At 42.4% G+C, this 21,517-nt stretch overlaps 1 protein-coding gene across 1 annotated transcript in view; it reads left to right on the forward strand.

Moving 5' to 3' along the window:
* The window catches only part of LOC147728555 (uncharacterized), a 703,293-nt gene that overhangs the window by 366,058 nt on the left and 315,718 nt on the right, over window positions 1-21,517 (forward strand). Inside the window, exon 12 of the mRNA XM_086962332.1 lies at window positions 15,798-15,909. Within this exon, the coding sequence (XP_086818458.1) occupies window positions 15,798-15,909 (112 nt within the window). The remainder of the gene's footprint in view (window positions 1-15,797; window positions 15,910-21,517) is intronic.

Raw genomic sequence — 21,517 nt, forward strand, 5'->3', positions numbered from 1 at the left:
ACAACTGCACAAAGGCAGTATCCAGTTAAGCGAGAAGCTAAACAACAGGTCAGGGAGATCTTAGATCAACTTGAATACCAAGGGGTGATTGAAACATGAACCTCGTCCATGAACAATCCTTTGTTTCCTGTCTCCAAACCAGACAATACATATCGTCTAGTTTTGGATTACAGACATTTAAACTCTTGTTGCAAAACCTTTGCAGTACAAAATGCACATAGTGCAGCACTGATGAATAACATAGTGCGCAAAAAATATAAAACCACATTAGATATTTCTGACGGTTTCTTCTGTCAAAATATTGCACATGAAAGCAGATATTTGACCGCTTTCTCAATTATGGGTGCACAGCTTCACTTCTGTCATCTCCCCCAGGGATTCAAGAATAGTCCAGGGTTATTTTCAGCCAAAGTAACAGAGTTACTACAAACGTATGATGATGAGGCATTATCTTATGTCGATGACATCTATCTAACTGACGATGACCTGGACAGGCACTTGAACAGAGTGAACACCATAATACTTGGCTTCCCATCTCAAGGGTATAAATTCAATTTCAAAAAATCAAGAATTGTCCATCTCTACGTCCTATTCTTAGGATATGAACTTTCAAGTGAAGGCAAAAGCCTGGCAGCTAACTCCTCCAAAAACGCTAAAAAACGTAGTTTGAGTTTAAAAGCACTTTTAAAGCGCACGTATACCGGCGGTTTCTTGGCGCTGTAGCTAGCGGGGACTGAGGTTTCAAGAACAGGGAGGGAGGAGGGAACACTTATTCAAAGGACTTTGTGAATAAGTAGGTTTTAAGACTTTTGCGGAATTGGGGATAGAGGGTGATAGCGCGAAGATGAAGGGGAAGGGAATTCCAGAGGGTAGGTGCAAGAATAGCAAATTTGGAGCCGCCCCACTTCTTTCTCCGGAAGCGTGGGATGGTGAGGAGGGACTGGGAAGACGAACGTAGGTCCCTCGAGGGGACATAAGAGACAGAGGAGATGAAGGCGGGTGCCAGACCCGAACGGGCCAGGAAAGTGATGGATGCGAGCTTGAATTGAATTCTAGCTCGCACGGGAAGCCAATGAAGAGATTTCAGAAGTGGGGTAGAGCGGTGGAATTTAGGGAGGTTGAAGGCCAGGCGGGCCGCCTGGTTTTGGATCTGTTGTAGGCGACGCAGACTGTATGCAGGGATACCGGCATACAGAGCGTTCCCGTAGTCCAGGCGGGACACCACCATGGCCAGAATGATACGTTTGAGGGCAGAGAAAGTGAAGAAACGGGACACCTTGCGTATAGTACGCAGTGAGAGGAAGGAAGAAGATACCACAGAGCTGACCTGGGAGTGAAGGGTGAGTTGGGAGTTAAGTTTTATGCCTAATGTTTTGACTGAGGAAGAGGGAACAGGAGGAGGGCCAAGAGAGGGGGGCCAGAAGAGGGGGGACCAGGGGCTGGATGAACCACCCGTCAGTACCAACTCGGTTTTATCCGGGTTGAGTTTGAGGTGGTTGTGGCTCATCCAGTCCCTGATGTGAAACATGACGGTTTGAAAGTTAAGGACAGCAGAGGGAGAGGAAAGATCAAAGACCAGCTGGAGGTCATCCGCATAATTAAATACGGCGACCTCCATCTGTTGAAGAGAAAAAATAAGAGGGGCGATATATAGATTGAACAAAAGGGGGGAAAGAGATGAGCCTTGAGGGACCCCGCACTGAACTTTCCGGAAATCCGCTGTGAAGTCACCCAGGCGGACAGCCTGGGTGCGGTCGCTCAGGAAGGAGGATAACCAGACCAGGGCAGTCCCCCGATCCCCGCCGCCCCGATACGGGAAAGTAAGATGTTGTGATCCACCGTATCAAAGGCGGCTGAGAGATCGAGGAGCACCAGGGCCTGGTGTTGATTGGTGTCCATACCCTCCCTGAGGGTGTCGAGAACCGACATGACAACGGACTCCGTAGACTGTGCGGGGCGGAAACCAGCTTGACGGGGGCAAGGGCTCCATATTTCTCCACAAAGGAGAAGTCCATTATAGGTTTCCTAAATTTCTGAAGAACTTACATTCTAAATTAGCAGAAAGGGGTAAACCTCTCTACGAATTAATCAAACCTGATTTCAAACGAACTAATTGGATTCAAAAACACAGAAATTTTGCGTTCAGTGCAAACAGACATGTTAGCAACAACTCATTTACAGACACACGTAAACGTATGCAACCCTGTAATCCGATTCATCCCTGGAAGATGCAGATTCACGTACTTAACCTTTAATAAGGGTGAAAAAGTACCAATAGCTCATAAATCACACTTGTACACACAAGCTGAAATGAAATTCACTTCTACAGAAAAAATTCTGACAGCGGCTCCAACTGCAGTAGCAAAAGAGAGAGCTCTAGCACAGGGAAAACGTATAATGGTCGTTACTCCTGTACCTGCCTTAGAGGCAGTGACAAAAGCAAGCATTCCTAATGCAAAGCCTGTACATCTGACATGGATACAATGAGTTAACTCTTTTGCTGCAACAGTCGTTGAATATGTTTTCGATCCTTATTTGAAAACACAAGAATTTCTACAATATGAACAAGAATGTCCTCTGCCCACTGAGATTCTGCCTCTAGAACAGTACGAATGTATAATTTATACAGACGTATCAGCACAGCCCGCAATGGGGGGGTAAACAAGCTTATAGTGCTGCGTGTGCGATTGTTAAAGGTCGCCGGCGCGATGGTAAATTCAAACCTATGGACACAAAAACACAATCTCTCGGAGACTGTACAGCTCAGCGAGCTGAACTACAGGCTTTCAAGATAGCGCTTGAAAATACCTATTGCGAATTCCACACACTCGTAGTGTGCGATTCGTATTACTGCGTTCAATCTTACAATGAATACTTGCAGAACTGGGTTCAAAACGGTTTAAAAGATGCAAAAGGTGGCACAATCAAGCATAAGTTGCTTTGGGAACAAGTAGTTCAATTACAGAAAGAACTACAAAAGACTCACGTGATCCATACACTGAGTCATCAGCGTGATGGCGTTCACGTTGCAGGGAATTCATTGGCTGATGAAGCCGCGAAGGCAGCTGTGCAAACTGCTTCAGTAGCTGCAATCACTCGTTCGAAAACAGAAATAGATGGGGAAACTATGCTAGCTGTCAATGTCACAAGCAAAGGCAGCGTTACCTCTAAAATATCCACTCAAATACTCATACATAATTGATGCAAACTCCCTTCCTTTTGCTCGGATCCCTGGAGTGGGGCATAGGGTCATTCCAAACAGGAGGCTGAGAGGTGCTTTGATTCAAAAAGCACATATGGAAGAGGGTCTGATACATCAAGGGATCTCTAAATCTATACTAGAATTAAAAGAGACATACTGGTGGTCAGGAATGAATGCCCACATTCACGAATTTGCAGTTAATTGCCCTGACTGCCACAGAGATCGCAGCAGAGAAGCCGCCAGATACCTGACTACAGTGTAGGCAGCCCAGTACAGACACCATTGTTAGACAGCATTAGACTGTCTACACGCAGACGTCACCATGGACAAATGCGGTCCCACAACTACTAGGACTAGATTCATTTGGATGTGGCCTCAGCGCTCGGCTGACGCCCGAACTGTTATAAAAGATTTGCGAGTCTTTATCGGCACATACGCAATCGGCACGCTACATTCTGACCAGGGTCCTGCGTTTAGCTCTGGAGCTTATAAAGAGGTCATGGCCAATCTTGGTGTTGCATTGCGGTACTCAAGGTCATTCCATCCTGAGGGAAATTCGGTAGTGGAAAGAAAAAAATGGGATATAAAGCAATCTATAACAGCTAGGGTATTAGGTTCGGGGGATGGGTGGGTCAAACATCTAATAAGTGTCCAACGTAGTTTAAACAATCTGCCAAGAAATTCTCTGGGTGGAATCACTCCATTTGAAATTCTTTTTGGTACTAGAATGATTGTCGAAGACCTCGATCATCATACTTCAGTGGTAGAACAAAAACCCTTTGATATCAAAGACCGTTTGGCTGTTTTGCAGGACTTAAATGAAACAAGAAGAAGTCTAAGCAACACAATACAGAAGCCAAAGACCACTGAAGAAAAACCACCTGTCACAGCAAGGCCTGTCTGGATTCCAAAGATTTGGGATCTAGTCAGAGAAAAGATCGGGGACAAGAAGGAATTTGGGCCTTCATACAGAAAAGCAGTACCTGTGCTAGCAATCCACGGATCAAGAACAGTGTTACTACCGCCTCTTGCTGAAAGAAAGGAGAACCGGTTCATATCCATCGACTTGATAAAACCACATCATGTGGACGATAATAAGTAGTAGGCCCAGTGGACTCCAAAGATGTAGCAGACGACCTAATCTTGCTACTATCCAAGAGGTTCAAACTGAGAGACTCATCACCTTTGAAGAATCTGCAGTAAGAAAAGAAGGACTATACAACAAAGCAATAGAACTTGTGCCTCTTGAGACCCAAATAACAGTTTGTCAACACACTCCTGTCTACAATGATATAGCATCTGACCAGTGGCGGCTGGTGACATTTGAACGTGGCGGGGCGTAAACATTTTGCCGTACTACACCTTCGGCGAGCAAGCGTAGAGAGCGAGACCGAACAACCTATGGGGGGTCTGAGGGTTCCCCCGGAGACATTTTTTTAAAAAGAGTGGATAAATGCCCCCAGCCGGGAGTAGCTGAAAACGCAAATGTTAAACTGATAGAAATTAAAATAAAGAAAAACGCAGGTCTTCCAAATGCACAACCTCTCTCCATGTGCATGCAGGACCTTTTCACTCTGCTGCTGACGTGCTCAAGCTAAACAAGAGTTGGGCTAGCAGTCTGTGTGTGAGTGTACGGACGTATTTCTGCTGCAGCCGTACTTCTGCTTCTAATCGGAGTACGTCTGTTACTCAAATAATGTTGCTGTCCATACTTGGAATGAATACAACTACCAGCACTTCAGCACAAGAGTAATGGTAGAGCTAACAATGTAAATTAACAACACTTTTTTCATCTAGCACCTTTGCAGAGCTTAACACTGATACACAGCAACCTGTCCCCACAGTTCAACACATCTTAACATCAGTGCAGTACAGCAATGGGTCACTTTCACAAACCCAGCACATCTACAGTGCATGCACGGAGCACTGCTCGGTTTAAATTGCGTCTTGCCCCCACACATGCACACAGCACGGTACATGACACAGAGAAACCTGGAGCACAGGCAGTAACTTGGAGATAGCTATGCATCCGTTGCGCACACACAAACATTCTCCCTGCTCGGAATGACCCACTCGTTATTGGATAAAAGCTTTCACGAAACAAGCAGTCAGTGACCCCTCCATCAACAGAACCATTGAAGAAAAACTGAATGAACACTGGATAGACCAGGCTTCAACCAAACGTGAAAAAGCAGGCACTTTTAAATGGCGCTTATACCAGAGCACTGCATGGTGTACTGACCCCTTAAACCAAAGCAAAATGTATTCATTTATTTACAGGTTTGTAAAGTGTTTAGCATATTACTTTGCCGCCATTTCATTTCAGAAAAGTAATAGATGAAAATGTCATACAACCCGGCCTGTAAAGAAAAATATAATAAACAAGCCTTCACTGAACAGTCCCCAATAAAGGAAAGCGCAGTGAACATCACTTGCACAAAAGCTATTTGTTAAAAAAATTTTTTTAAAGAGCAGGTAGTCAAATTTCTTCTTAGACAAGCACTTTTTAGAGAACATTATAATAGCTTTGCATTTAGCACTATTTTCTTGCAGCAAAATGCACCCTTTCTTTCAAAACGAACCTACAAATGAATGTTGTGCTAACATGAGTGTTAAATGCAACAGAACAGAAAGAGCAGTAGCCAGCAGCAACTTGAACTCTGTCCCTGTGCTCTTGGGTAGACATTTTTGCCCCAAATTACACGACCACGAACGAGCATACTTGCGTAATTTTTGGTAATTTCCCATCACAAGAGTAAAGCAAAATACCGAAATTACTCCGATTACTCAGGGATAATAAACATTTCTACCTGGTTTACTTTTATAGCTAGGTAGTGTAGATATATAAATTAGGATTAGTGCTTTGTTTTTGTGCATACTTCCAAATACGTGTTTGAGATAGGTTTTGTTGATGCTTGTCAGGAGGAAAACTTTTATAGAAGAGAAGGCTTCAGATAAATCTACATTGTGAACGTAAAATGCATGTTTATGAATATTGAACAGTTCCAAAAGAATCCGTTTCAACCATCTTGTTATCATTTACATTAACCATTTAGAAGGCTAACTTTACCAGCTTTTCAAACTATACTTTCATTCTTTTATGCTAAATCAATTACATATTTAAATGTAAAATATATTGTTTGTTAACAATGCCATGAGAATAAATACTTATAGAGAACATTATAATCACTAACATTTGCTGAACTGGCCTTTTAACAAACGAGACCTCTCGTATCCACGCTGCCATGACTCTTCAAGCAGACACAAAACGTCATATAAAATAGATCTCATATCTAAATTACAGAACCATTTTCAAATTAAAAGTGGACGGGTGACCTGAACTCCGAAATAGGCCATGCCCCGGCCCCGACGTGACAACAAGACCCTGAACAGGCCTTTTACTGGAAGTAAAAAATAAACTCCTGTGCTTTACCTCGGCTGGTGAGCTCAACTGACAGAGTTAGCTCAGAATCAGACGGCAGGCAGTCCGAACAAATACCAATGCTGTAAGCCCCAGCAAGTAGTGAGTAATCCATCCTGACGCAGTAAAAAATCCATTCCGACTGCCAGAGGCCATGCAGAGTGCAGACTCATGCGCGGGAAGCAGTCTCAGGGGGTCGAGTCTGCGCAGACTCGATTCCTGCTTCCCACCTGCCACACCATTTCCCAACACGTCACAGGGAGGGTTCCCACCCATGCCCTGTAAGGAGTTGGGAAAGGGTGTGGTGACAAGCTCTCCACTCTCTGATTGACGTGGGGGGTTAGTGATCCCGGGCTTGTTTTCAAAACGCCCGGGGCTAACTTAACCTCCACGCCATCAGGGGGTGGAGACTGCGCCTCACAGCTAGTGGTTTGCCGAGCTGATGACATCACAGCCTTCAGGGCTGTGAGGTTCTCAGCCGGCAAAAACACGAAGGCTAGGCTTCCTGTGTTCCCTGCAGCCCCGAGTTCGAGACTGGTGTTGTTAATGCCATTAAGTTGATGCAATTTTCGGCAGCTGATAAATGGGCATTTATTATAAATAAAAATAACTATGAACTACACATCTAAAAATGTAACGGGGGCGGAGCCCCGACGCCCTAATAGAAAAACCGCCACTGCATCTGACTATACTAATATGACAAGGCACCCAACAGCTCCAGCGATTTCAAGTAATCCGGATGCAATACCAACAATTGACAGAACTGCCTCTGGCTATTTCATCAACTTTGATACGTTTTCTGAGGATCCCAGTGAGCCCGAAACAATGCCAGCAAATAAAACTTTTAAAGACCAAGTAACAGAACTTTTTCAGCAACTAGAAAAAACGTATCTGGTTTCACCATGGGTTGAATTTTGGATTGTGTTAGGTGTACTTTTTCTCCTACTTTGGCTCATTCTTGTTTTAAGTTTGGGAAAGCTGATAGATGGAAAATAAAGTAAAATGGACACAGCAAGTAAGAACATCAACTTGCTCCTAAAGCCTCACAAATCATCTCATCGTGAACAAGAGACCTGTCATCCGTGAACATCACAGCCGTTCCTATACCTGGTGGGACAGAACTGATTATGACATTTATGGTCCTGCCAAGCTGTTGAAGATTCCACATCAATTTAAGGTTTCCTTGAGTGACTTTGTTTGACCCAGCAAATTTTCTGATGATTGGGACTTTGAGACTGTTAATAATATGATGGCAGACTTAGAAATGTCAGCAAAATTTACAAAACATGAATACTTAGAAGGTTCATCAGATTATGAACAAATGTATTGTCATAATCATTATGATCATCATTACTTGCACAAATCTGCAAACCCTAGAAATGTTTATACTTATAATCAATGGGAACATTGTACAACACCACCAAAGGGTAGCTCAAAAACATTTTATGAAAAATGTCCATGCTTCTCAGGTTTCAATACCACAAATCCGGTAACATTTTCTTTTAAAAATGTTAATTAGAAAGGAATGAAATATGTGTTAACTAATACAAAGCAAATATATCCAGCAGCTTTTTATGCCCAACTGTCATCGTTAGGTTTCGACTTCTGAAGTGACAACATTGAAACAAACTGTCTGGGGCTCAAAAGACTGGCAAGTACAGGGAATAGAAGCTTTATTTTGAGCCTGTATTATTCCTGAACAAATAATGTTTTTGAATTACGCTGTGCAACAGACATCCTGTCTTGGCCTAGCCAAAATAAAGATTTAAACAATCCGTCCATACCTACACCTGCACCTGATAGTAAGAATATTACAGAGGGGGTGGTCAACGTAAAATAACTTTTACTTAAAAACAGAACTGATCCTGATTGGAAAAAATGGTTAATCTGGCCCACAGACGCGAATAACTGTCAAGATAGATTCCTGAACAAGACACAAGGAATACAGTAACTAGGCCAGATCCAAGATATGTCCAGAGACAACATCCAGGGATAGTAACAACATACAGTGTAGGAAATCTGTGCCTCGAATGGCTACAGCAATCTACACTTACAGAGGTTAAACAACATTTACCTTTACTTAAAGATGGCGTTGATTTGAGAGACTTCTTACTAGGGCCTCGTAAACCACGTCATAAACGTTTCATATACGCCGGTATTTATGCTGCTTATAATGAAGCATGGAAAATCACGCAAATGGAAACTGCAGAACGAATACGAGAAATTGATCATATTAATTTAGAGAAAGCACTCTGTAGTTGACAATGGGTTAACAACTTTGTCATCCAGAATTTATTCTTTGGACAGCATTGTATCCTCTGCCATAGACGTAATGGAACAAGACTTACTCATGTTACAACATGGACAGTCTCAATTACGTTCTATAATGCTGCTAGGCTGGACGTTACAAAATCTTCGTTCAGGCTATGTGCCTTGGCGTCTAATCAGCACAATACATGGCACCATTACGTTGCTAGTGACGATTTTCCAGTTTCAGTATTGCTTGAAACACATACCAGCAGGTCTGTATGAAAGGTTGGGTAAAGAATACATAAAGTCAACCTGGGATTTACCATACACACACACATGTTGGAGTGGGGGAAAAGAGGTATTTCTTAGTAGTACAAATTGCAAAAACGCACTGAGCGGTACACTTTTATGTCAGGGTATTAATTTACAGGGAGCCTGCGATGGTTCTTTGACCAACTTATCCTGCCACCTGCAAGGTTCTCCGGCAGCGGTGATAGATCCAATTTTTAGGCAGCTTTCCAATGGGAGCTACATAATGTTGAATGATCACAGCTGTTGTGGAATGATGCCTGGAATTGCCTATCTCGTAATTGTCTCAGCCAGGGTCACTTGTTGTATGCAAGTATTGTTTCCTAAAGCTAAGACAGACGGGGAGTCGCCGTTATGGCCTTCACTGAACATCTCTTCTATACGAATTGATACTTTAAGCAGAATGAAAGCCATTCTTTTACAAAAAACTGTGCCACTGACCTTGTCCAAAGAGACGTTTGATCTGCAAGTTGCAAGGTCCTCTGCAGAAAATCCATGCCCTTTTATCCACAAACTGTCCAATAAATTTCACAGAAATGTTAAGTTGTATCTTAAACATGTCTGATACCAGTGGTATTGTACATGTATTTAAGACAATTTTTTCGGGACTGTTAGCACCTTTTGAAGCGGTCCTCGGCATATTTCCAAACTTCGTTCACTCGGTGTTTGGCGGACTGCCTCTCGTTTTGGGACTCGCAGCAGGAATATTATTTTTTCTACTTCTGCTTTGATATGGCAAGCCAATCCACCAGCGACGCCCAGATCACCATGGAGAACACTCTTCTGGCAATGAGGTGTCGTGAGCGCATAATTCAAATTTTGGGCTTGGCTCATTTAAGAGATCTGAATACCACATGGTTTCTATCATTCAGACCAATCTGGCAAGATTGCATCTTACCTGTTCTACGATGCCTGCTATGTGGAGAAGAACGTGTGCTAGACATCTGTCTAAGACTTCTATCAGCACTGCCAACAGACGTTGACACTTTGCTTGGTTCGGTACCGGATCATGCCTTGTATTGTCCCCAACGGCTACCAATCCTGATGACGGCATTCATGGAGGTCTCACCAGCACAACCAGCTGATGGTGAGATACGTGGACCAACAGGCACACAGGTACCATCTAATGCGAACATTGCTAATGCGACTGACGCTGACGGCGATGCTTCTCATCTGTGTACAATTGATCTGCTTAACGAGGTAGTCCAACTTTCACCTACAATAGAAGACAAATTATTTTCAAACTTAGAAGACTTGATGTTTTCTCCTGACAACGAGAATATTTTTTGAAGTTAGCACACAGCGTTCTATGAACTCTGAAATCGACCTTCGTTTTTCAAAACAAAAACTCTAACTTTGGAACTCTATTTTTCTATGATTTTACTTTTTCCAAACAATTGAACTTTCTTGGCACAAAGTAATCTGCTTAAAGTAGAACAATTCTCAGAGAACAAGAATTCTTTGACACGCTTCCAAATGACAACATTTGACCTCATCCACAACCAAAACAGTTCATATATTCTGTCATGGAATGGTCTCGACCCTTTCTTCTGTAATTAAGAGCCATTTCCTAAATGTTATTTCATGACTCATTCTGATAGCATTTCCGATGTCATACTATATGCTTTGAATGAAAAATTGCTTTTACAATGCGTACAGCACAAATGCTCATTTTCGTGTGCAACCATTTCAAATGCATTTTGTGTGGGATTGTAAACACATGCTTTAGATATGTTTTAAATGCTTAGAATTTAGTAATGTCGAACATAATAAAGTGGAGTGGGTGTTGTATAGCGTTTTAGGACCCTAGTGTAATTTTCCTGATTCATGCCCTTATATAGTCATAGAAATCATACCCATATTTAGACATAGCCCATGCAGTCCTAATACAGGCATGGCTACTTCCACTAGTTCAAAAAAGCCACAACGATTTCTTGGAAAACTCGGCTTCACCAGTCAGAGACATCCCATTTCTTGAATATTGACTTGTCATAGAAATCATGGCGTTTTCAAAGAACAACCATTCCCTTCGGGTTCTTTGGTGATGTTATTATGTTCAACTTTACGTCAAACCAGGCACCTTCAAGGTATAAATATGCCCACAATTGCCCTAGCAAACACACAGTGGTTTGGAGCAGTTCGACTATCTACTTGCCAGACGCAGCTCGCTACAGCAAGTGCCGAAGGAAACCGACCCTACAGCTGACGCAGAGAGAGAAGCTGTCTTTTCTCTTGCCTAGAAATCCAGCTCCGGTGTTTCCAAGCTCCCCTTGCGGGTTGTTGGGAAATAGAGTCCTATGACAGAGATACAGACCTCCTTCATTCTAAACCAAGGTACGGAGCTGATTGGACCCTAAGAGAAATCTTGGATAGATTCTTGGCAAACAAATACTAAACCTATGCTACACCACACTTACTTCTTCCCTCGTACTAGACGTAGGTTAGGTACTTCGGAGTAGGCGTATTTTAGAAGCACCAGTTGAGTACATTTAGTCTTTGTTATTTATGTATGTATTTTATGGCTTAAAAACCATACCATGCTTCTACAGTATTATTTTATAATACTCTTCTCGCTGTACGTATTATACTTTGTAGCCAGTATTACGATTGTAGCAGTTCAATTCTTCTGCATGAGAAAGAAGACTGTTCAATAAATACTTTTATTGAAGACGCCTTTCTCTCTATTTCTCTGCACCTCTGATGAAACGAAGCATGCACAATTGACTGAGTAAAATATCTATCTATTGTTTCCACGACTCTGAAGATACGTTTTATCTTGGGGAAACAAAGTTGTCATGTTTATGCTGTTGTCGGAAATTAATCCCTTCTTGTTTATTCGAGAAAGTTTCTAGTGACCTCTGAACTAGCTGGCACTCACAATTAAGTTTAATATATTCGATAGAGACCTAGTCGACCTCAGTCCTTCGTCAATTCTATAGGATATATTATTCCAATGCGCAGAGCCTATTGGGAATATAGGAACTACACAACAAGCTGGTGGGCCCAATATTGGACCAGGATATGTTTAAGGAGATGGTGGCATGACGGGAGTTACGATGTTGCAATATTCAATTCCAGTCCAAGGGGGTACCAAAGGGTCCAAACTAGAAGTTGAAGTCTGTGTTCTGAATGAGATTTGGGTATAGATGCATCAACAATGCCATTTGCGATTCCTTATTAGCGAAAAATAAGGATTCGCTAATAAGGAATAGCAAAAGGCTATGCATGTAGAAATCGCAAAAAAATAGCGATTTCTAAACATTCCCTAATTGCAAATTGCGAGTCGCAATTAAGGAACACCTCCCCATTCATTCCTACGGGCCTAGAGGCCCATAGGAAAGAATGGGAAGACATTCTCAATTTGCGATTCTCAATTAGAGAATCGCAAATTGAGAATGCAATTTCAAGGGTGCCAGGGTGTCAAAAGGAAACCCTGTTACACCCCTGAAATCTGTATATGATAACATCTTACACACACACATGCCCCAAGGGCATGTGTTTGTGTAAAATGGAACTTTGAAAAAGGCACATTAGTACATTTTTCAAGGTTTTTGCAAATTACCATGAAGTTCAACTTCATGGTAATTTGCTCCCCCTATTAGTGAAATCGCTATTTTTTTTTTACTTTGATGCATTGCATTAAAGGAATCTCAATTGGAGATTCCTTAAATGCAATCGCAATTTAAGTAATTGCAATTTTGCGATTTCTTAAATTGCGATTTTTGCATTTGGGATGATGCATCCCAAATGCAAAAATACTGTTCGCAAAGGGGCAGATTCTGAGAATCTGCCCCTTTGCGACCGGTTTTTTCTTCCATGCATCTATACCTTGGTTCCCTACTTTTCCATGCCTGCACTATGTTTGCGAATTGAGGTTGTCCCAGATGGTAGAAAAATACACAGAAGACTGGTTGCCTTACATCTTATGCCAGTTGGGAACTAGGCAATTCTCTAGGCACTTGTTAATTTGGGCCTTGGTCATGGACACCATAAGCCTTTGTAAGCGGGTGTGATGGCATCATAGAACATCTAGTTGTAAATATGATGCCCAACAGTTTTCATTGAATGCAAGTAACGTCACCACTTCCTCCTTTAACTGCTGAGTATGTCCAACTGGATCCTAGCTGCCACAGTGGCCTCGAGGATTACATGTAGAAACTTGAAAAAGGACTTGGGGGTGACTGCATGATAATTGCCACTTTAGTTAGTCTTATACATCCCATCAGTGAGAGAACATTTTCTAGGACAGATTTTCGAGAGCTGTCTCCGAAAAATGTCTGCTCTGTCTTATGGAGTTTCAAACACTATTAAACAAATAACTGACATTTCAGTTCTTCGCCATAAAAAAATGTCATAAAATGTCTGACACAATACCAAAATAGGAAAAGAATGGTGTAATGTGCCTTTTACCTAACCAAAAAACAAATTAGTCTCCACAAGAAACCCCTTGTGCCAGCAATTAAACACTTGCCAATTGTAACCACTTCCTAAATCTGAACGTTTCCGAGAAGCGGGCTCTCCCAGAGAATCCCGGACTTCTTTTAAGAGAGTTGCACCTTCTTTCAGCTGCTGTGTTTGAATGCCCTTTTCACACAGAAAAGTGGTTTATGAGTTTATGTGCTCTCCAAATGTGATTTTGAACAATTACCAGGCCTCGGATTGCGTGGACAAACGTCCAAATAATCTTTGCTGCTGCGGTAAATCAAAGCATGATAGAACAGCTGCCTACTGAGGAATATAACGATTTAGAAAAGGGGGTGGTGATGAACAGAGTGTCTGAGTTAAACAGACCACTCTTACCCAGTCCAAAGATCAGGGCTTGATCCATCACTGTTATTTATCTCACTGCCCCATCCCAGCTCAGAACCTGGCCATATGCAAATCAGTCTGTCCCTGGCCCAGTGCATCATGGGAACAGGGCAGACTAAACTACCAAGCCAATTCTTCACCAGAAAGGAGACAAGCTACCGGGGACCGGTTTCTGGCATTTCAGCCTTCTTCGGCCCGGCTTGCTTGAATCCTGATGGAGCAGTGAGAAAGGGACTCATGTCTGAGTATACCCTGCCACACCTATAGTGGCCAAAAACGATTTAGAAAAGGGGGTGGTGATGAACAGAGTGTCTGAGTTAAACAGACCACTCTTACCCAGTCCAAAGATCAGGGCTTGATCCATCACCGTTATTTATCTCACTGCCCCATCCCAGCTCAGAACCTGGCTATATGCAAATCAGTCTGTCCCTGGCCCAGTGCATCATGGGAACAGGGCAGACTAAACTACCAAGCCAATTCTTCACCAGAAAGGAGACAAGCTACCGGGGACCGGTTTCTGGCATTTCAGCCTTCTTCGGCCCGGCTTGCTTGAATCCTGATGGAGCAGTGAGAAAGGGACTCATGTCTGAGTATACCCTGCCACACCTATAGTGGCCAAAAACGATTTAGAAAAGGGGGTGGTGATGAACAGAGTGTCTGAGTTAAACAGACCACTCTTACCCAGTCCAAAGATCAGGGCTTGATCCATCACCGTTATTTATCTCACTGCCCCATCCCAGCTCAGAACCTGGCTATATGCAAATCAGTCTGTCCCTGGCCCAGTTCTTCGCCATAAAAAAAATTCATAAAATGTCTGACACAATACCAAAATAGGAAAAGAATGGTGTAATGTGCCTTTTACCTAACCAAAAAACAAATTAGTCTCCACAAGAAACCCCTTGTGCCAGCAATTAAACACTTGCCAATTGTAACCACTTCCTAAATCTGAACGTTTCCGAGAAGCGGGCTCTCCCAGAGAATCCCGGACTTCTTTTAAGAGAGTTGCACCTTCTTTCAGCTGCTGTGTTTGAATGCCCTTTTCACACAGAAAAGTGGTTTATGAGTTTATGTGCTCTCCAAATGTGATTTTGAACAATTACCAGGCCTCGGATTGCGTGGACAAACGTCCAAATAATCTTTGCTGCTGCGGTAAATCAAAGCATGATAGAACAGCTGCCTACTGAGGAATATAAACCCAGTTTGTTTCCATAACAGAAAAGGTGGCGCTTTGAGCGAGGCCTGAGTGTGCATTTATGTCGCATAATGTGGATGTGGGTTCTCTGATTGCTCAGGCGAGGGAGCTAAATGTCTGCCTGATAGAGATTTTGTTAAGACTTACCTTGAGCTCCTGGATGTCAGTCATCTGGAATCACAGTCTGACCTCACCCCACTTCAGTTGTGTTGATGTGAACACCATTCCTGAAGCACTGCAGGATGTTATGAACCAATTGGAAGCCAGTGCAAAGGGAGTGAAGGAGAGTTCATCAAGGGTACTTGTATGTTGCCTTGTGTGAATGGTTAATGACTCACAGTTACTTTAGCTGGCTCTTAGCCTGCTGGCTTAGTCTGGGTGTTTGTTGCGTAGTGTGGTAGCAAAATAGACTCTTGGCTGAAAGAAGTAGAGTTCCCTAAGTCTCTATCTTGCACTGTGATGCCCTTTTTCGTACACATCTCTATACTGAAAGGAGTCTAAGTGATAAGTCTGGGCAGGTCTCTCTCTACACAGCTACTGCTGTTTCCTTTTGTGTTGTATAGACTTATGTTCTCACATGTACATTTGTAATGTTTTGGGATAATGTTTTACAGGACTCGCCTCATGTTTGAACAGCTTGGGTTTGATGATTACAGTGGAGTTAACATTCAAGTCTTAGGTGCTGAAGATACTTATGGACCACATGCAACGAGAAGGGAAAATGGGGTAAGCACGCCATGTTCCTTTCCTTTCCTTTTGCTTGCTCTCACTGTAGGTTTTCTGCTCAGATATTCACAGCAGAAACAATTACAGTAAAAAGGATGTGTGTTGAGAGAAGAACTCCTGATTTTCTCTTCAACCATAATAAAAGTCTAACATCTGTCAAGTGTACTGAAGCGAGTTTTAAACTTCTCTTCTTTTACCTCATCCACCAGCAGCAAGACCTCTCTTCCAGTTTTTTTCCCCCATACAATTCCTCGAGGCAAACTGTGGTCCTCTTAACTTAAAACAACAAGACAACATATGATGTGTACCTCTTCCAACCTTTGCTTCAAGGCCAGGGTCCTCCTCTTTGATAGATGCTCTTCAAAGTTCCAGATCACTTGACCAATCTCACATCTGCCATGAAATGCAGAAATGCTCAAACCAGTTTTCTTTGTGAATGTGGAACCACAACATAGCTTTAGTTCTCCCCTTTGTGTGAACTTTTGCAAATATGCAATACAGCACTCTTTTGTTTTTTGACATATTACTCCTATATAAACTTTTTGACGCCATATTCCACCTTCAAACATATTTTTATGCACCATACCGTTGTGTGTAGACAGAAAATATGGCACATTGAGGGAGTCCTGGGTGTGCATGTATGTCGCATAAAGTGGATGTGTGTTCTCTGATTGCCTCCATGTCTTGCAGAGAAATCTGACTTTTATTGTAGCACTTTAAAAATTCGCAATTCTTTGTTGAGACACATTGCTATTTAAGATTTTAGCTTTAAAGTTATCAAGGACTCTAAAAGCCATCTAATTTATCATTTTAAAATTGCATTCTTTAAAGGTCAAATCAGCTGATTCAGCTGTAGCCATTAAGATGTCCGCTAGTTGGGCCTGCGGTGTGAAAGGCTCATATGGCATTGCGCCCCTGTTAAAATGTCCACTAGGACTATTTGGAAAATTTGGAATGTTTCCTGCTTGTTTCTTGTCCCTGTGGACCCACCGCACTAGTGTCAGGGATGAAATCATGGATGAGAATACCAGTTGGAAATCATGAACTGTCATGCTCTTTTTCGATTTTAGACGAGAGGTATTTGTTCTTCGTCTTCAAACAATGTATCACAAAAATGTGGCTTATTTGAGAAAGCTGGAAATGTATATTTATTTGGCGTGGTCTCTTTCTTCTCTGCAAGATTACAAAACTTACACACCCCTTCATTTTGGTAAAAAGAAGATCTAGTCGCGATATTCAGCGCCCTTACTTCAAAAATTATTTTGTAAGAAATAAAGCAGAAAAGCAGGATCAAGTTACCTGATAGCTCTGTAAGGGATTCAGCTTCAAGGGCCACTGCGGCCTCAGTTATACAACAGTAATTAGGTATATGAGAATCACATCAGCCCTATCATGACTATACGAATGTCCTGTGCAATCTGAGTCCCCAAGGAAGCTCAACCTACTATTGCAAGCTCAGGTTGTCACTGCCAGCTTTTCTAGATGCTCACCTTGTCGAAGTCATATTACCACCTACCTGTTAAAAGGTGTATGATTTATCAAAAGCCCCTGATGTAGGTTCTCTTTCTTTTATTCTTATAGAATGTTACTTAAGATGCCAAAGAGTGTCAGACGTTTTCACTCAAGACCCTTTCACTGTTAATTATTGTATCTATTTTGCATAAGGAGACAGGCTTCCTTTTAGAAGTGATTGTGCCCAAGGGAGAGGGTAAGCTTGATCCGTAATCCCAAAAAGCTCTTCCTCGATCCCTGGACTGTCTACACCATCCATGCATACCCTGATATTGTCCTCTGTTAGCAGCGACTCCTGTCCACATACAACAGAAATAAAGGATAGGGGATGAACCCTACATTTGAGGAAGAATTCAGTGCACTCCTCTCTAGACCTGGGACCTGTAGCATCTTATGCTTGTCATGACGATTATGTTCCCCCTGTCTGTAGGAGCTTCGACCCACTTGCAACCTCTAATAGATGTAATTTAAATTAATTGAGTGGATTCTGCCTTAACCATCATGCATGACAATCTTTAAGGGAAAGATTCTCCTGATGGAAACTTGCACCTTGCCCCCATTGGGTGCTGCTGGCATTGCCAAGGAGATATATGGCCATCAAATCAGGTTCTCTGGATCTACAGATTCATCTGAGATCTTAGTGTCCTCAGCTAAGAGTTTTAGGCGGATAGCGGGGTATCCCGGGCTTTTTCTTGGCAGGGCCTTCCCATGTCCTTCTTGGGGTCTACTTTTAGCAGGCTCTTCTTGTGTGATGCTCCAACTCTGGGGGAGCTAATATGTATTTATCTACCCCCAGTGTAGAACTTACCACCTAGATTCGGTTCCTTCTTTCTTTGTCCAAAAGGATGGAGAGCATTTGGTCATCTTGGGCATTGCAGCCCAGACAATAGAACTACATTGTATCATATCTTCTGGTACAAATGCAGAGTAATCAAAATGTCCTATATACAGGTTGCCTGAGCTCATTGTGAGTCAATGTTCCTTGCATCTAGGCCCTCTTAGTTTTGATAAAGCAGTACCTCCCAGGAATTAGTGTGGGTGTCCATACACATGTCCACCCTTTCTTGCGGCAAATGTCCTAACTTCCTCTCTACCACAGCTTGGTTTGTCAAAACTTGTTTACACTTTCTGATGTACTTTTTCTCCCTAGGTCCTCATACTTCCATATGCCACTGTGCAGTCTGTGGCATCTAAAGAACTGCCCTACTAGGGAATGTTATTTCCTTCAGTTCACCCATCTGAAACATGGACTTTTTTGTAGTTGGTAAGGCTGCCATGAAGTCCAGTCCCTCCTGAAGTGGCCTCACATGGACTGATGATTTTATTGAGAAAAGCTACAATGGTTCTGTTGGTAAACGAATAATTCATTTACAAAGACATGTATAATTCCCAAAAAGCTCTGCCTCGATCCCTGGACTGTCTACACCATCCATGCATACCCTGATATTGTCCTCTGTGAGCAGCAACTCCTGTCCACATACAACAGAAATAAAGGATAGGGGATGAAGACTACATTTGAGGAAGAATTCAGTGCACTCCTCTCTAGACCTGGGACCTGTAGCATCTTATGCTTGTCATGACGATTATGTTCCCCCTGTCTGTAGGAGCTTCGGCCCACTTGCAACCTCTAATAGATGTAATTTAAATTACTTGAGTGGAATCTGCCTTAACCATCATGCATGGAAATCTTTGAGGGAAAGATTCTCCTGATGGAAACGTGCACCTTGCCCCCATTGGGTGCTGCTGGCATTGCCAAGGAGATATATGGCCATCAAATCAGGTTCTCTGGATCTACAGATTCATCTGAGATCTTAGTGTCCTCAGCTAAGAGTTTTGGGCGGATAGCGGGGTATCCCGGGCTTTTTCTTGGCAGGGCCTTCCCATGTCCTTCTTGGGGTCTACTTTTTGCAGGCTCTTCTTGTGTGATGCTCCAACTCTGGGGGAGCTAATATGTATTTATCTACCCCCAGTGTAGAACTTACCACCTAGATTCTGTTCCTTCTTTCTTTGTCCAAAAGGATGGAGAGCATTTGGTCATCTTGGGCATTGCAGCCCAGACAATAGAACTACATTGTATCATATCTTCTGGTACAAATGCAGAGTAATCAAAATGTCCTATATACAGGTTGCCTGAGCTCATTGTGAGTCAATGTTCCTTGCATCTAGGCCCTCTTAGTTTTGATAAAGCAGTACCTCCCAGGAATTAGTGTGGGTGTCCATACACATGTATCTATCAAAATTGGGGAGAAGGAACGCTCGTGATCCCACCAAGTTCCTTGGCTTCAAGTATTTCTAATCAAGAGGGGGGAGGGAGGATCACTTGTCCTGTATAACCTGGGTACAGTTCTAACTGGGATGACCCTTGGTAAAAGACCCTCATACACGTGTAGCAATGGTGGTATGGGCGGTATAACTTGGTTCTCCGCCTTCGTTTACACGTTTGTGCAGAATCATGGGGTCAGTTGGTTTGCACCCTCCACCTGGAGGAAAACACCCTAGGTTAAAAACAGTAGTGATAAGAAATAGTGGGTGACGTGTGAGTGAATCTATAAAAACAATCCAATCATGCCAGGAAGAAATACTCTTTATTGTCTGGGATTGGATTTGTGGGTTGAGGATATGGCAGAATATGTTCTTAGAAGTAATTAGGACTCATACATATTCCATCCTCTGTTTAAAACACCAGAGGATGGAATATGTATGAGTCCTAATTACTTCTAAGAACATATTCTGCCATATCCTCAACCCACAAATCCAATCCCGGACAATAAAGAGTATTTTTTCCTGGCATGATTGGATTGTTTTTATAGATTCACTCACACGTCACCCACTATTTCTTATCACTACTGTTTTTAACCTAGGGTGTTTTCCTCCAGGTGGAGGGTGCATACCAACTGACCCCATGATTCTGCACAAACGTGTAAACGAAGGCGGAGAACCAAGATATACCGCCCATACCACCATTGCTACACGTGTATGAGGGTCTTTTACCAAGGGTCATCCCAGTTAGAACTGTACCCAGGTTATACAGGACAAGTGATCCTCCCTCCCCCCTCTTGATTAGAAATGTCCATACACATGTCCATCCTTTCTTGCGGCAAATGTCCTAACTTCCTCTCTACCACAGCTTGGTTTGTCAAAACTTGTTTACACTTTCTGATGTACTTTTTCTCCCTAGGTCCTCATACTTCCATATGCCACTGTGCAGTCTGTGGCATCTAAAGAACTGCCCTACTAGGGAATGGTATTTCCTTCAGTTCACCCATCTGAAACATGGACTTTTTTGTAGTTGGTAAGGCTGCCATAAAGTCCAGTCCCTCCTGAAGTGGCCTCACATGGACTGATGTTGATATTGAGAAAAGCTACAGTGGCTCTGTTGGTAAACAAATAATTCATTTACAAAGACATGTATAATTCAAATGGTATCATTCAATTGTGATACTAATGGAACACGAAACAAACAAGAATGTACTTCTTAGAATAGCAATTTTACTTCTTACTAAATAAGGCAGTCAGAGTATACATTTATAAGGCTGTCAAGAAATAAATGCATCAAAATAGTCACATAGATTACAGTGAGGTGAAGTGCTCAGTGACTGTGGTGCTGTGAACGTATTATACACAGGTGCGGGAGTAAAATATTTAGAATTGATCAAGAGGTTCAAAGGAGACAATGGTCAGAACAACATTAATCAATGTCCTCGGTAGATGGCAAAGGTGCTCATTATTCACAACAAGTGCATTCTTGTTTGTTTTGTGTTCCATTAGTATCACAATTGAATGATACCATTTGAATTATACATGTCTTTGTAAAGGAATTATTTGTTTCCCAACAGAACCACTATAGCTTTTCTCATAAATTCCCAGGTTCTGAGGGACACCGGGTTACCCCATTGTATTTGTACATGATATTGATATTGAGGCATCACTTCCATGACCATGTGCAAAAGGCAGTTCAATCTCACCCTCTATATTGAGGGTGTCTCCTCCCAAGTATGACGTATAAAGGTGTGTCTTCAGTAAACACTAGTAATACTTTTTTACTAAAATTATACTGCCCAAAATTATACTTCCAAATGGCACTCTTTTCTTGGTG

The sequence above is a fragment of the Lissotriton vulgaris genome, chromosome 3_1 (genome assembly GCF_964263255.1).
Source record: "Lissotriton vulgaris chromosome 3_1, aLisVul1.2, whole genome shotgun sequence".
Classification (NCBI taxonomy): Eukaryota; Metazoa; Chordata; class Amphibia; order Caudata; family Salamandridae; genus Lissotriton; species Lissotriton vulgaris.